The following is a 16,754-nucleotide window of genomic DNA, read 5'->3' as shown; positions in this document are numbered from 1 at the left end:
TCTGTTTTTTACAAGGCTGGGAACTAAACCCAGGTCTTTGAGCATGGTAAGCAAGCATTTTGCAATTGAGCTCTATCTGAAGCTTTCCACCTAGTTGTTCTTAAGCCCCTTAAAACCCAAGACTCACGTAGTTACTCAGTGTGTGCTCGTTAGATTGAACATGAAGTTTTAGTAAAGCAGTCGGAAGGCCTGGATTTACTTGGTTCCCCGGGTTCTGTGACTTAGAAAAATACAGATGTGGAGGACTTTATAAGTATTTCCAACTATGTCAGAGATGCTGGAGTGACGCACTGAAAGAAGGGAGACATGAGAATGAAACAAGTCTTTATGTCTTAGAAAAGTGAAGTGTGCCCGATCCTCTTTTCCCTTAGAATATGGAATCGGAAAATGCAGAAGCTGAAAATATGGAAAGAGGAAATTTGGAAGCAAAAAGCATGGAAGCTAAAAATATGAAAGTTGAGACATTGTCTTCTGTCTCGGCCCTGCAAGCACTGTCCAGTCTACTGTATCCTGAGGAAGAGGATGATTTGGATGCTGAACAGGTGGTCATACACTTAAAGATATATTAATTATGCTAAAGGAAATTGTGGAACTGTATTTGAACACCTCGTTCCCACCTTGCTGTGGGAGCAGAACCGTCATCTGATATACGCATAGGAGGCTGGAAGGCTTATTATGCATGAGACTATAACCTCTAGTACATTTCTAGCAAACATAATTATATTTTTTCTACACCACCTGAACACTGAATAGGAAAATAGTTCTGTAACTATGGTAGCAGTAGCCACATTTCAAAATGTTTGTCATTTATATTTATGGTCAAAGAATGCTTGACAACCATTGCAAAAAGGAGTAGCTGGGATTGTTTATGCCTAGACAATATTCCTACAAAGAAAATACTTTCAATTATGCAGTATTAATTGATTTCCCAATCCTAGTCTCTTAATTTGAAAAAAAGGCCTACATAGGAAAACAACAAAATATTTTAAGCCAAATGATAGGGAAAAATAGCTTTCGTCTACTAACAGGGTTTTCCCAGCACATGCTTAGATATATAATCAGGTGATTTTCATGTGGGGGTCTGGACAGGTAGCACCTTTAAACCTTGGAGCAGTAAGATTGGCTTCTTTTAGGACAGAAGAGTTACCAGTCCAAGGCCACTGCTATTATTTCCCGGACACCCTGGTCTTCCCTCCCTCCTTAAATACAAGTGAGCTTTGGCAATGAGATTAGCCAGGGTAAAGAAAGTTTGGTGCACAATTATCCTACTATATCAGAACATTTCAATTTCCACAAAATTATTTTAATGAAATTATACTATGTCCACACATAAACCATGTTCTATGAAAGTATATATCAATTTATTCCTTCCAGGTTTTTTTTTTGATGTAGTGTGAAAACACGTACTTTATGAATGGACCACAAACTCAGTGGCCCAGATCAATATCCAACCTCATTAGGTGAAACAGATCAGAATTTAAAAAGATAGGAAATGAAAATAAAATTTGTAGAAGAGGACTACTGAGTCAGCATAGAGCCAAGGTGAGGGAGGAGACGTGGAGTTTTAGAGAAAAGTCTTAGCAGAGCCAAACAAAGAAAAACCAAGTCATTGATAATAGCATCAAATACATACAACAAATAAGACACAGGGAGAAAAAGTTAGATGCAGTGTAGCCACGAAGTTGCTCCCTAAGGTGAAATAGCAAAATGCTAACTTTTCAGAGTGTACATCCTGGGAAAGACAGGCTTATACTACATAGAAAGAGTATAGTAAGTGTTTGAAAGACAGAAACCCTTAATATTGTTAAGCAGAGCTTGTGATTGGAACTGATACAGAGGTAAAGATCAGCACTGGTTACAAACCCTCTTCCCTTTGGTGTTTATGTAGAAGGATGTTTATTTGCAACTAGAGATTTTTCTAGGAGGAAAGATGAGTGTTTATGAAAATAGAGAGACTGTAACATCATTTTACTGAATTGCACAATTCATAATAGAAAATTACCATAATAATATATGATTGTGTATGTGTGGGTTATAAGCAATTTTGAGATAATTGGTCACTCAGACATCTCAGTACAGATAACATTAGAGGGTATAGAATTAGAGATTCAGTACGGTGGGAGAATAATTAATGTTCCTACTGAACTATTAAATTTTCCTGGGGAGAAAATGCCTTTCGTTTTTAACATGTATCAATCCTGAGAACTAGGAAATGATTACAAGAGTGATGTGTTCTCTAAAATGGACTCTGAAAAACAGCAAGAGAACTGCTGCATACACATTGGTTCATTTACACCATCCCTCTTCTAAATGAATTGTTAATTCTCTGGGAGATTGGGAAGAGAGTCTGTTGTTTTTCAAACTCCCAGGTGATCTCAAGACTTAAGGGAAATAAGATTCCACCAATCTTCAGACACTGTGACAAGGATGTTTGAAATCTCTCCAGTATTACAAAGTGACATGGATTGGAATGACAAATTGCTTAGAAAATTGACTGTAGATACATGGTACAGGCTTAAATGATGCCCTTATAGAAAACAATTACCAGGTGGTATTTTATTATTTCATTCTACCTCCTCACTTGAAATTTTATTTTAATCATTTATTTTGATTAAGTTAATAAATTGAAACTCCCCTTCGCTCTAATATACTCATCCAATCATAACTGTCCATGAAGAGCATATCAATTTTTTCCAGAATGCTCATGGTTTCATTTCTACTGATTTAAATTTTCTGTGGAAAGAGACACTGCAAAACAAGAGGCCCTTGTGTTCCAAGAACTGCTTTGCTCTGATTGACTATTAGTATTCTGATGATTAGTAATTTAATAAAAGTACCACACATTTATGTGACCTCGGTGATTAAACAGAATAAAATCGGTCCAGAATACTACTGGGATTTTCACATAAAAATATCTGCAGTTCCTTAACTCCACACATACAGTTTTAGATCTCCTTTTGGAAAAACATTACCATCTCACATACTGTTGTGATGTTACATATTAATTTATGATTTATAACTTTTGGGATAGTTTAACATAATAGAGACCCAGGTGAGCTTTCTCAGCAACATACAAGGACAGATGTTATTCTTCTCACCCAAACAGGACTCTGCAACTTTTGGACATGTTTTGGATTATGAGGGCAAGAACTAAAAGGGGGAGTTAGAGGTGATAGTGTGCCAGAATCCATGGAAATAAGGATATTTTGACCGCCAGTAATGGAGTGACTCAGAACCTCAGAGTCTGATGTTGGAATGAACAATCAGGAAGAAACTTGAGATTGCATTGAAATCTCCAAGAATTCCTGAAAGGGGCCAGTGAGGTGATGGGCTAAGCATGTGTTTCACTGGGTCGAAAAGAGTGAAGACTGTTCTGCAAGGGTGTGCACACTAATAAAAACATAATAAAAATGACGGCAAAATAAGCATATGACTGTATGAAAAAAGAAGTGGTTTGGCATTCATCTGACACTGTAAATTGGAAGCTGCTGCATTAGGAAGTGGGGAAAAAGAGCAACATTTCATCCCCAAAGTAGAGAGAGATAAGAACAGTTATTAGGACTTTTAAATGGATCCTTTGATGTCTAAATTCTTAGCTTCTGCTTACTCTTATTTCAATAAAGTACTCCCATAAGTCTGTCTTTCATCTGACTATAACCAAACATTGCCCAAACTCCAAAGTGCCAATGCTTTTCTACTAACACTTGGTTCTAACCTTCATAGAGATGAATGTGGCTCATTCCTCCTCTCCCAAGGGATATACGATTCACTGGGCTGGAACCAGGGATTTAGTTCGACCAAAAAAAATCAATTCGGCCTCAGAGTCTATTAAAGCAAATACTTTTTTGAAAGGACGAGGAAAGCACATTGAAAACAATAGTTGGCATCTGTGGCTGTGTTGTGTAACAATAGTGAATGATTAAAGTGGAACTGTTTATGAGGGTTGTTTCCTTTAGATAGACAACTCATCAAATTTCAATTATTAGTAGTGATATATGTTATACAAGTAGTGCTTCCAGAATAGTACACTTCTTTGCTTCTACTCAAGGGACAACTCGCACCTGCTTTTGGAGCCATGGGTCCTGGGAATATTGGACCGCCTAAAGCCAAAGAGCCCAGAGGTAAGTTGTTTAATAAAGTAATATAGATAAATAGAATCAATATAGTATTTTCCTCAGCAAAGTCAGATTAATAAGAACTAATACTAAGCCGGGCAGTGGTGGCGCACGCCTTTAATCCCAGCACTTGGGAGGCAGAGCCAGGTGGATGTCTGTGAGTTCGAGGCCAGCCTGGGCTACCAAGTGAGTCCCAGGAAAGGCACAAAGCTACACAGAGAAACCATGTCTCGGAAAAAGAAAAAAAAAAGAACTAATACTTAATAAGATGAAGTAAATGACATTGTATTAGATACTTCAGATTGCTGTGAGGGTGCATCTGAAGTGTTTTCACCACAAACAAATGATAGATATGTGAAATAATGCATATGTCTTGATTTAGTCATTCCATCATTTATGCACACTTCAAAACCTTGTTGCATATGCCAACAAATTAATTTTTAATTTGTCAATTCAAAACAAGCATGTGATTTCTAAGAGATAAAGAGGTGAGTTGAGCAGGGCAGTGGTGGCACACACCTTTGGTCCCAGCACTAGGGAGGCAGAGGCAGGAGGATCTCTGTGAGTTCGAGACCAGTCTGGTCTACAGAGTGAGTTCGAGGACAGCCAGGGCTGTTACACAAAGAAATCCTGACTCAAAAACCAAAACAAAACAAAAAGAGGTGAGTTGAAGCAATCCTGCTGAGCAGCCATTTACATGCAGACATTTTTACTTCTGCTTCAGGTTAGTAGTTTTCTAATAAGGAAAGTTAATTTTCCTTGAACTGTCTACATTCCTTGGTGTATTTTCTAGATAAAAGACTGAGGAAATGATACATGATTAGGCCTAATTTTAGGCACGTTCCTCATCTGTTACAACCATAGGAATATCAAGACCTAGATTCTCATTTTTCAGTCTTGTATAGTGTAGCAATTTTACAAAATCCATTTATTAAAACAAGTTTAATAGCCGGGCGGTGGTGGCGCACGCCTTTAATCCCAGCACTTGGGAGGCAGAGCCAGGCGGATCTCTGTGAGTTCGAGGCCAGCCTGGGCTACCAAGTAAGTTCCAGGAAAGGCACAAAGCTACACAGAGAAACCCTGTCTCGAAAAAAAAAAGTTCAATAAATACTTATAGGATATTTAAATATATTGAGAGTCTGTTCTGTACCAGGCAATATGATCATCTTTGTGACTACAAAGGAAATAAAAAAAAAATCTGTTCTGACAGAGCTTAAAGAGTTCTAAAGAAGAAAGCAAAACAAACAGCTATGTAATTTTATCTTACATCAAAATGTCTCTAAAGGGAAAGTTCATGGGGTTCCTTAAAAAAGACTCACTGGCACAAGGGCTAGGATTGTAGTTCATTGTTACTCAGCTAGCACAATAAACAAACAAACAAACAAACAAACAAACAAACAAACCACAGTTCAAAAAATAAGAAAGCCATTTTTGTGACTCCCAAGCATTTCTGTTTATACATTTTCACAGAATGGAATATTTTACAAATCTTTGAAAATGTGAAAGTGTTAATTCTCTTGCAAAAGAGGATGACCAGAAAGGAGAAGCACATTTTGTTCATCAAATTAACTGATTTAAAAGATAGTGTGTAGAAAAAAATGTTTAAAATAATGGATAAAATGAGGTCTGAGGGTGGTTTTAAATTTTCAGTTATTATTACTGTGCACTCAAGAGGCTCTTTGCTCTACTCCAGAGATACTCACTATATGACAGACTAGTACATATCTGAATGGATTTCCATGTTGCCATATTTCCAATAATGTAGGTCTGATAATGTCAAAAAATTGGAGGGCAATGAGTCATGTGTAAATGTTATGTATAAGCCTGCACTTAGGCTTTGGAAAACTCATGCTAGATAGAAACAGATGCTTTACAAAGAACTGTGGAACTGAAAACGTGACACAGGTGCATTTCTGGGAAAGCTTAAAAGGACCAAGAGGAATGTTTTGAGTGTAAGGTGGGTCTCCATTTGATGCACCAATGGAAAGAATGCATGCTGGGCTTTTGCATGCTTACTGGAGCCTATAGATTTTTAAACATTTAAAAATGGTACATAGAAACCCAAGCACCTGCTCAGTTTTGCATAAAGGACAAGTGACAGAGAGTTTCCTTAAAGTGCGCATGTGCAGTAGGAAAATACTGCATTAAAAAGTAATCATTCCATGCCGGGCGGTGGTGGCGCACGCCTTTAATCCCAGCACTCGGGAGGCAGAGGCAGGGGGATCTTTGTGAGTTCGAGGCCAGCCTGGTCTACAGAGCGAGATCCAGGAAAGGCGCAAAGCTACACAGAGAAACCCTGTCTCGGGAAAAAAAAAAAAAAGTAATCATTCCAGCCATCCAGCCATTGTTTTCCATTGCTTTAATTGACATGATTTTTAAAAATTGTGTGATGCATACATAGAAATTGTGTCAAAGAGCTTTTATACTAAAACACAATGCAAGACAATATAACTATCCAAGTTAGATTGCTTATGTTTCATTTTTTTCTTTAAGTGAAAATTTTATACAAGAACCTATTTGTATTTCTGAAAAATATGTATTCCACTAGCATAACTATACTGATTATCTCCAGGCCATTGAGTTGTAGATTATCATATTTTCTTCTTTTTGCTTATGTGTTTTTCTACAGTTATTATTACATTTATATAATGCATTGGCCTATAATGATATTAAAGGTAATTTATAATTTAGCTTATGGGGACCAAAAATGAGTTAGTGATTACAAATAAAAATGTTTTTGATTAGTTGTCCCAAATGAGTATGAAGAACATGAACAAGTAACAGCTTCAGTTATGTCTTCTCGTTCTTCACAGCCATCCCTAAATCCAGTGGTAATGAAAGTGAGAACATCTGGAATCCAGAAGAGGTTCCAGAAGGAGCAGAACATGATGATATATGGGATGTTCGAGAAATCCCAGAGTAAGTCAAGTGACGCCAGGAATGTGTTTAGATACTTAGGTTCGATGTATCATCTGTTACTATTATATTTTTATAAACTTCATAAAGTAACTTGCACCACATAAAAAATAAAACTACAGTGCTATACAAAGGGTACATACAATTGATTATTTTTTCTGTTCTAGAACAAAAACAAATAATGAAATACAATGCCTTCCTATTAGTTATTTACCTAGCAATAGTGAAAAATATAGCCATTTCTGTTATTAAATTTATATTCAATTTCAGTTTTTGTTTAATGTAGAACTACCAATGAGAGAAAAACAGCCCATTAAATTATAAACACGCATACAACAAAATTACAATACCATGTTTGTCAAAGACCTGCTTTTAATTACTCAATGTTCTGTAGTTTCAGCACAAGGTTATGTCCTCTCTCCAATTATCAATTATTATTCAGACTTATTTACTAGATATTTCAGGGCTATGCTCAGTGTTCAGTATATTTTGCAACTGAGATTCAAGTTTTGCTCTACAACCATTTCTTGCAAAATCTTTTAATTGTGATATAAAATTCACTCTTTTAAGGAATGGTTAAATAGATTTTTAAATACTTATATACATTTTTTTCTTAAAATCTTGAGTATTTAAAATACCTAGAAATATAAAACAAGTATTTCTGAATTATAATGTACTTTGTTAGTTTTAGGCTTTTGTTTTATTTTGTTTTAGAATGGGTCAGGCTCTACTGCCTAAGCTGGCCTTGAACTTGGGATCTTTCCTCCACCTTCAAGTCTGGCCTACTTTATTCTGAAAGACTTATGGCAAGTGATCTGACAACATTTTTAAGTCTGACTACAAAACTGTCTGGTATATATTTTTTAATTATGCTTTGTATGCTTTGAAAATAAAAGCAATGGTAGATCACAGATAATTAACTGAAGGAAAGGATACAGATTTCTAATAAGTAATGCCAAAGACCTGTAAGCTTTATTTAAAAAAAAAAATCAAAGATTTAAAACATTTATATGACTTCTCTTTTCAAGGTCCATGTCCTAGTTAGGATTACTATTGTTGTGAGGAAACACCATGACCAAAGCAACTTGTAGAGGAAAGGGTTAATTTGGCTCACACTTATTCCACATTGCTGTTCTTCACTGAAGGAAGTCAGGACATGACTCACACCAGGCAGGAACCTGGAGTCAGGAAGTGGTGCAGAGGCCATGGAGGAGTGCTGCCTTAGTGCCTTGCTCTACATGGCTTGCTCAGCCTGCTTTCTTAGCACCCAAGACCAAAAGCCTGGGGCAGCACCACCCACAGTGAGCTGGACTCTCCCCCATTACTAATAATTAAGGAAATGCCCTACAGGCCTACCTATGGCCTGATCATCTGGAGACATTTCCTGAACTGTGGCCCTTTCCTCTCCAGTGACTCTAGCTTGTGTCAAATTGACATAAAAATAGCCACCACAGTCCATTCATTAGCCAAGCCTGTGTAAGATACATCTCTAGTCAGTCTTTAAAACCTGCTTATAAAGGCATCCTAAAATTTACAGATAATCTTAACATCTTACATTATAAATATTTGACAGAATTATCTGTCTCTGTGTTTTCAGTTTAAAATAAAATGAAATAGTTTAGGTGCAATACATGTTAAATGATTTACATACTTACTACAAAGGTAAACTTGTGGCCTGGCAGTGGTGGTGCACGCCTTTAATCCCAGCACTCGGGAGGCAGAGGCAGGCAGATCTCTGTGAGTTCGAGGCCAGCCTGGTCTAAAGAGTGAGATCCAAGAAAGGCGCAAAAGCTACACAGAGAAACCCTGTCTCAAATAAAAAAATAAGATTTAAAAAAGAATCCAAATACATTGGGTTTTTTTTGTTTGTTTGTTTGTTTTTGTTTTTTTGGTTTTTGGTTTTTCGAGACAGGGTTTTTCTGTGTAGCTTTGCGCCTTTCCTGGAACTCGCTTTGGAGACCAGGCTGGCCTCGAACTCACAGAGATCCTCCTGCCTCTGCCTCCCAAGTGCTGGGATTAAAGGCATGTGCCACCACCGCCGGGCGAATCCAAATAAATTGTAATAGTACAAAACAAACAGAAAGAAAAGAGCCCAAGAAAAGGTACATGAAACATATATCGACTCAGAGACTCACTTGTTGGCACACATAGGAATCCTATAAAACACAAAGCTGAGGGCCATATTATATACACAAAGGACCTGTAGGGTAAAAATGAGAAAAAAGTTAAAAATAAAAAAGATAAAATTAAAATAAAAGGCCCTGCTATGACATTTTGAGACCAAGAACCTACAGAGATGCCATTGAGTTTGTTTTGTGTTGGGCAGGTGGCACATTTCTATGTCTAAAGAATGACTAACCCTCAAGTTGTATGACACCCACGTATCTATATGAAAGTCATTCATTTGTCACATTAGAGAATGAAAGCCTCACATCCATATGCAGCCAGCCTGAAACTAGAGTAAATGTCCACTTTTCACATAGACATTTGAAGTTCTCCAGAGAGCATCTGCCAAGGTTCAAAGTGAATAATAACTCCAGTCCCTACATGAACAAAACTGCTTTATAAGAATTTTTGTCTTGAAAATTTTCCTTATGGAGTTTAACTTCAAAAATGTCCTAATGGATAAAGAGGAAAATGGATAATGAACACGAAGTTCACAAAAGAAGAGTTGCAGCCACCAAATGGAAAGTAACAAGGACCTAAGCTGAGTCATTGGCTTGGTGGTAGGGTTACAAGGGTCATTAATTCAGGGGGTTTGAAGGAATATTTTGTAATCGACAACATATGAAGGATGGGAGGAAAGCATCAAAGAGGATGCTGAATTTAATTTAGGATTAGAGATGGGGAAGACACAGTTTTGTGTTGGATACATTAAACTCTGAGGTGCCTTGGGGACCTCAAGGTAAACCTAGATAGTATGAGGTAGGGAAATGGTATTCTTTGCTTAGGATAAGTGCAGAGACTTGAGGAATTTCATCTGGGAAGTCATGCACATGCAGTTCAGCTCCTTCTGTTTTGTTTTAACCTGAATTCACCTTTATAATACTTGCTAGACACTACAGCTTATTAAGAGAAAGGTATTCCACATCAAGCAGCTACCTATTGCTAGTCCCGTTCAAACTCAGAGACATTTTTTCTCATTCTTGTTCTTTCTTATTTACAAGTTGTCAGAAAGTCAAGTCTTTTAGCCTTCTAATCTGCAGTTGCACTATTTCTCCGGGTAGAATTAAAATTAAAAATCAATTTATAAATCTGAGAGTATGGGTCCTTGGTAGAACAGTTTGCAGCATGTGTATATGATGCCCTCGTTTAGATTCCAAGCACTGAAAGAAGAAGAAACGGGGAGAGGAGAGAGGAGGAAGAGGAAGAGAAGAAAGAGAAGGAAAGAGAAAAGGAGGGGAAAGGGAAGAAGGATGAAAAAGGAAAAAAACCCTTGTAAATCATTGTTTCATTCTATTGGAACAGATATAGCACCTCAAAAGAAATATTTGTGAAGTGTGTGTGTGTGTGTGTGTGTGTGTGTGTGTGTGTGTGAGAGAGAGAGAGAGAGAGAGAGAGAGAGAGAGAGAGAGAGAGAGAGAGAGAGAGAGAGAGAGAGAGATCAGGAAAACCTTTCATGTATTAGGAGTCCCATTGGACTTGAATCAAAACCCCATAGTCCAGCTGTGACAACTATACCACCACCGTGTTTCTGCTGTAGAACTTTAGAAGCACAAGCAACCATTGAGATCAGGTCATTCACACCTGTGTCTTCTATAAATCATACAAATGTAGGAGCCAAGATCCTGTACATTTGTAACTTCACCAAGGTTACAGAGTTAATGACAGACAATACTGAATCTAGATTGTCTTTACTTTGCAGTTTACAGTCAGCAAAGGATTTTTTTAATCTATCCATCAATCCCATGGGTATGGGTTCAGTATTTTTCTGAGCCATTGTATTCAAAGAATGGTTCTTTTTCACTTGTAATTTTATTGGGCCTATACTAGAAGTTCCTTCCACCCACTTATTTGGCATATATCTGAAACAGGTAAGCTTTATTTTAGAAAACAGTATGTCCAAAATCTCAGTCTGCCCCTCCGTGTTTGTTTTGAATGCATTTCTAGACTTCTGTTTCTTTGTGTTCTAGTACATATTTGAAAAAATAGTGAGCACTTTATCTATTTTAGTCCTTTTTTGTGCGAACATAACCTCAAAAAGTCTCTAGTATCCATTGTGTGTTGTGACACGAAATGGCTCTTTTACCTGAGTATTGTCATTGGTATTTTTTCAGTTATGAGATTGTATTCCAACAAACAGTGGGAACTGAGGACATATACCTCGGATTAACAGGAAAGGATCCCTCAACAGCATGCTGTCAGGAGTTGGTGGTAAGCCTTACCTCTTCTTCCTCATTTTGCATATGACCATTATAGATAACTAACTGCTATTTTCATAGAATTGTAAACAAATATATAAACTGCAAATGGTGGCTGCTATGTTTAAGGTTGCCAGGGGATTGATGAGATCATTTTAAATGGATCACATCCAAAAATCACCTAAGCTTATGTATGTTAGACAAAATGTACAGATAAACATGGTAAATTCATATGACCCAATACACTATTTCTAGTCCTATTAACATTAGCTAATATCATACTGAATATTCTTCCATTCTCCTGCTGTCTGCTTATCTGACCAGTTATTACCTTCTGATGAGCTGACAGGCCAAATGGGATAAAATATTTCCTTCCCTGAATCTGTCATATCTGTTATTTCTTCTCTATTCTTGGGATGACTCAGCCTGCAATGGGGAAATTCAAAAAGTATTTTCTTCTGGATTTTCAGATCTGATTTTTACTGCTAAAAATAGTTGTAAAATGTTGGTTAGTTCCCTCGCTTGAATGACGCCACAGCACATCGGGGACCATGTCACCATTTCTAACAACAATAGCAATACCAATAATAGGAACGATAGCACTTAAGTGTTGCTTATTCCATCCTCATAATGATCTTGTTGAAAAGTCTGAGTCAACCCTAGAATGTGAAATTCAGCTCACTTTGACAACATGAACAAGTAATTGGTGTTAGAATGTTATTTTTTTAGATCAGGGGCTATTCTTTTTTTAAATCCTTTTCCTTCTCTTACATTATCGAGTGCTGAGGTACCCACAGGAGATGCTTAATATCTTTTCTCAAGAAAATGATAAATGGACTCTCCTTCTGGCACTGGCTTCAAGTTTTCTCTTATTAACAAAATCTAAGACATTCAATTGAATCAAGTAACATAATGGGAATAGTGACTTTAAGTACCTCAGGAGATTTTTCAAACTCTAATGAGTTAAGATTTCAAGTGATCTTGAAGTAATTAGTTCCCAGGGTCTTACCAGTAATATTCAAATTTCTCTCCCTTAAATTACTGTAAAATTATGTTTTTGATGTCTAGTGTTGGTGATTGCTCTAAGCTCTGGAGAAATTCTAGGCTCTAAATAAATAAAACGGTTGCAAGTCTATCCATTTTTCTTATGCAAATTGCTATTAGTTTTAATATTAAAGCTATCCTGAATAAAGGATCTTGGAAACTAAATTGCATCTTGTAACAGGAATATACAGTTTATCTCAACCCAAATAAGAATATATAGAGAATATTTGTGCTTGCCCTCTAATGAATTCATAATCAACTAGGGAAATAACCTAATAAAGATAAATTGTTTTTATTATTAGCAATTAAACTCAATGTAGGCAATTGTAAGTCTAACAGATCTTCAGGTTTGGATAAGGCATAGACACCAATGAAGAACAATCAAGTAAAACATTGTTAGTGCCACAGCACTCCCCCGCCCGCCCCCGTGTGTGTGTGTGTGTGTGTGTGTGTGTGTGTGTGTGTGTGTGTGTGTGTGTGTATGTGTGTATGTGTGTCTGTGTGTAGGCTGGAGGACAGTTTTGGATGTCATTCTCATCTCAGGAACACCATCCACCTCCTTGGAGACAGGTCTTTTTTTTTTTAACCTGGATTTTACCAATTAGGCTAGACTGGCCGGTCAGAGAGCCTCAGAGATCCTCCTGTCTCGATCTCCTCAGCCCTGGAATTACAAGCGTGTGCCACCATGCTTGGCATTTTTATATAGGTTCTGGGGACTCAAATTCATCTCCTGGTGCTTACAAGGCAAGCGTGTTAGCAGCTGAGCCATACTACAGCCCCACCCTTTGCCGCTTCTATACTGGTCTTTTTTTCTTGCTTTCCTTTCTTTTCATCTTTATTCTTCATCTTTAAGTTCTTTTTTGTTGTTGTTGTTGTTTTGTTTTGTTTTGTTTTGAGACAGGGTTTCTCTGTGTAGCTTTGCTCCTTTCCTGGAACTCACTTGGTAGCCCAGGCTGGCCTCGAACTCACAGAGATCCACCTGGCTCTGCCTCCCAAGTGCTGGGATTAAAGGCATGTGCCACCACCGCCCGGCCGTCTTTAAATTCTTAAATGAATTCTACCACATGCCAAACACTGTCCTAAGTACTAACATACAAAGAGAATTCAGAAATAGTCAATTGTTTTCAGGAAATTTCCAGTGAATGTGATAGATGTCTAAAAAAGAATCCCTGGAGTTCTGTGTGGTCAGTACATGTGTGGAGGCATGTAACAGTTACAGAATGATAGAAAGCAGAAAAAGATCAGTTAATTATATTTAGATAAATAGGATTTCTACAGTGTTCAACATGCAAAGAAAGGCCTGCTAAGCTGAGATAAGAGTATATGGAAAGGGGTAAAAGCATGGTGCATTTGAGTAAATGGTGACTATAACAAGAATCAAGAAAAGCGTGGGCAATCAAATACTGATAAACTGACTCTCAAAACAGAATTTTTAAAAAGCCCCGACTTGGGTCGGAAGTGTTTCGGTTAGAAATAATAATAGAAATAGAAATATACAGGAGGTCATTGGGTTGATTCCCTGCACAGTAAATAATAAACTCCCAATTTTTAGCTTGAATTTTTTTTCTGTGAGTAAATGAATGGTGGCATCCATTGTCATTGCTTAACTTGACTAGTAAGATTCAGAGTAAAGAGGCTGCTGACCCCATCTATGCTGGTTAGTTTTTTTGTCAACTTGGCACAAGCCAGGTTCATCTGGGAAGAAGGAATCTCAGTTAGGAAAATGTCTCCATCGAAATTGGCCAGTAGACAAGTTAGTGTGTGCATTTTCTTCATTGATGATTGATGTGGGAGGGCCCAGTCCATTGTGGGTTTTGCTACTCCTGGGAAGGTGGTCTGAGGCTGTAAAAAATAAATTTAAAAAAAAAAAGCAAACTGAGTGACCTAGGAAAAGCAAGCCAGCACACAGCACTCCTCCAAGCCCTCTGCATCCATGTTCTGGTTCTGACTTCCCTCAGTGATAAATCTGACATGAGAGTTGTATGCTGAAATAAAGCCTTTCCTCCCTAAGTTGCTTTTGGTCATGTCCATCATGACAATAGTAATCCAACTAAGATAAATATTTCTTTCTCAATTCTAAGCGCTTAGTTTTCTATTGATAACATGGTGTTTTTTGTATCTAAGACATCTTCACATTATACATATGTTATTAAATTGATTAAAATGCTTTAAAGGAAAGATAGTTACATCAAAAAGATAACTGTACACATCAACATTGTGTGTTGCAGTTCAGTATCAGACATACTAAAACATGGATAAAATTGAACCTCAACACCAGCTATTTTAAGTGGGTTTTGGACTTCGTTGATATGTAATAATCTAGTCCAGAGACTTAAAAACATTCTATCATTCGTGCTTTTCTTCTAGCCCCACACCTAAAGAGTGCCATTATTGAAATTCTGATGGCCTGTTACTCTACCCCTGCCACTTACTCCTGCATGTAACCACCCAGTCTCCCTTGTCTTGATCTCTAATGAAGTATTCTTGAGCTGGAGCTCGAGCTAGTCTGTGGTTTACAGACTTGTTTTGATTTGGTTTTAGCTGTCGAACCTTTTTTTTTTTTTTTTTTACAAATACACTTTTATGAGAAATCTTAACATATAAAAGTACCGTTTTCTTGATAAAAAAGGTACCATCACCCATTAAGTATCTAATAACAATGATAGGAGCTCCTTGGAGCACATTTGAAGAATATTGATCTAGTCTCTCCTCTTTATATTATTATATTAAGTTTGAGCCTATAAGGTATCAAATACTCCTAATGAATTAATGAATGATAAGGGAGCTAGAGTTTCTTCTTCATGGGTGACATAGATGTCTTCTTAGTTACTTTTCTATTGTTGTGACTAAACACCATGACCAAGATAACTTACAAAAGAAATTACTTAATTGTGGGCTTGCTTACAGTTTCTGAGGGCTAGTCCATGGTTATCATGATGTGGAGTGTGGTGGCAGGCAGGCAGGCATGGCTCTGGAGCAGTAGCTGAGAGCTCACATCTAATCTGAAAGTTGCATACAGGGAGAGACTGGGCCCACCCCCAGTGACACATCTCCTCCAACAAGGCAGCACCTCCCATGCTTCCTAAACAGTCCACCAACTGGGAACCAGACATTCAAATATATGAGCCTGTAGGGGCCATTCCCATTCAAACCACCACAGATGTGTTTCTGTATACCTCATGAGTACAAGGTTCCAATTTGGTTTGATTTTAGTGTCCTTTTCATTCTTTGTATTTTCCATCCTTCCCCCCTCCCCAGGTTTCCACTCTGTGGATTTTCTGTAAATATCTCTGACTATACTGTCTTAGAATAGTTGCATATCATTGTTTGCTATACATTTTTAATTCAGCAAATACTTAAAGAGAACTTAGTATGTGCCAAGATGCTATAGATGGACCATACAATGGATAAATAATGTTGAACAAAGTAAACACATTTCTCCTTCTCCCTTACTGACAATACCAAGAAGTCCCTAAGCACTGGTGCAGTGGGAGCTGCTAGGCAGAGTGAACAGATTTTCACAGATTCATCAATAGGAAAACAATGGCCCTCAAAGGAAGGAGATTATTACTTACACAGACAGTACTAACAAGATCACTATTCAATCAGCTCCTCAAATCCTTTGCTTAAAGGATAATATAAAACTAAAAGGGTCCAGATGGCGGGTAACCTGAGCAGTAGGGTAAACTATTGCTGTGGGGTCGACTCTGCACTACACCTAGTTATTTTATAGCTTGCGTCTGTGCTTAGGGTAAGTGAAATGGCAAATTCTGTGCCTTTCTAGAACTAAGACGTAGTGTGAGACACTGCCTCATGGCAACCTCCTGCAAGATTGAGGGCCCCTTACAAGTTAGAGAGGCAGATAAGAAACAGCAGTGAGGCAATCCCATAAAGGTTACTTATCTTCCCACATTCCCAGAGGATCATAATATATTCTGCCAAGACCTAGGTCACACTATAGTCTAACCTTGCTTATATGGCCTATGTGAATATTGCAGGGTCACTAGAGTAGCATAATAGAGATATTTTCCTACAGGATGAAAAAATTATTTTGTTTTGCTGCTTTCACTTAATAATAGGAATAATAGCAAATGGTCAATATAATGTTGATTATGTGCTAGGCATTTCTGTAGAAGCAACAATTATTAATAACCCTGACACAGATGTTATTATTACTCCCATTTTAGAGATGAGGGTATGGAAGCACAAGCAATTCATTGGTTTAATAACATACTTGTAAAATCGGGCAGAACTAAGACTGTTGGACTCTGATAGAGGTATGTGCAGAATGGTATGAGTACAAAGAAAGGACAATCCA

The 16,754-nt window shown here is 37.5% G+C and overlaps 1 protein-coding gene across 1 annotated transcript in view; it reads left to right on the top strand.

Moving 5' to 3' along the window:
- Dnaaf6 (dynein axonemal assembly factor 6) overlaps positions 1-16,754 on the top strand; it is a 40,539-nt gene that overhangs the window by 7,846 nt on the left and 15,939 nt on the right. The window contains exons 2-5 of the mRNA XM_006970314.4: positions 372-542; positions 4,049-4,121; positions 6,929-7,034; positions 11,309-11,405. Coding sequence (XP_006970376.1) covers positions 375-542; positions 4,049-4,121; positions 6,929-7,034; positions 11,309-11,405 — 444 coding nt within the window. The 5' untranslated portion in view covers positions 372-374. The remainder of the gene's footprint in view (positions 1-371; positions 543-4,048; positions 4,122-6,928; positions 7,035-11,308; positions 11,406-16,754) is intronic.

The sequence above is a fragment of the Peromyscus maniculatus genome, chromosome X (genome assembly GCF_049852395.1).
Source record: "Peromyscus maniculatus bairdii isolate BWxNUB_F1_BW_parent chromosome X, HU_Pman_BW_mat_3.1, whole genome shotgun sequence".
NCBI classification, from domain to species: domain Eukaryota; kingdom Metazoa; phylum Chordata; class Mammalia; order Rodentia; family Cricetidae; genus Peromyscus; species Peromyscus maniculatus.
Note: the sequence above shows the minus strand (reverse complement) of the source record. Positions and strands in the feature narration are given on the sequence as shown.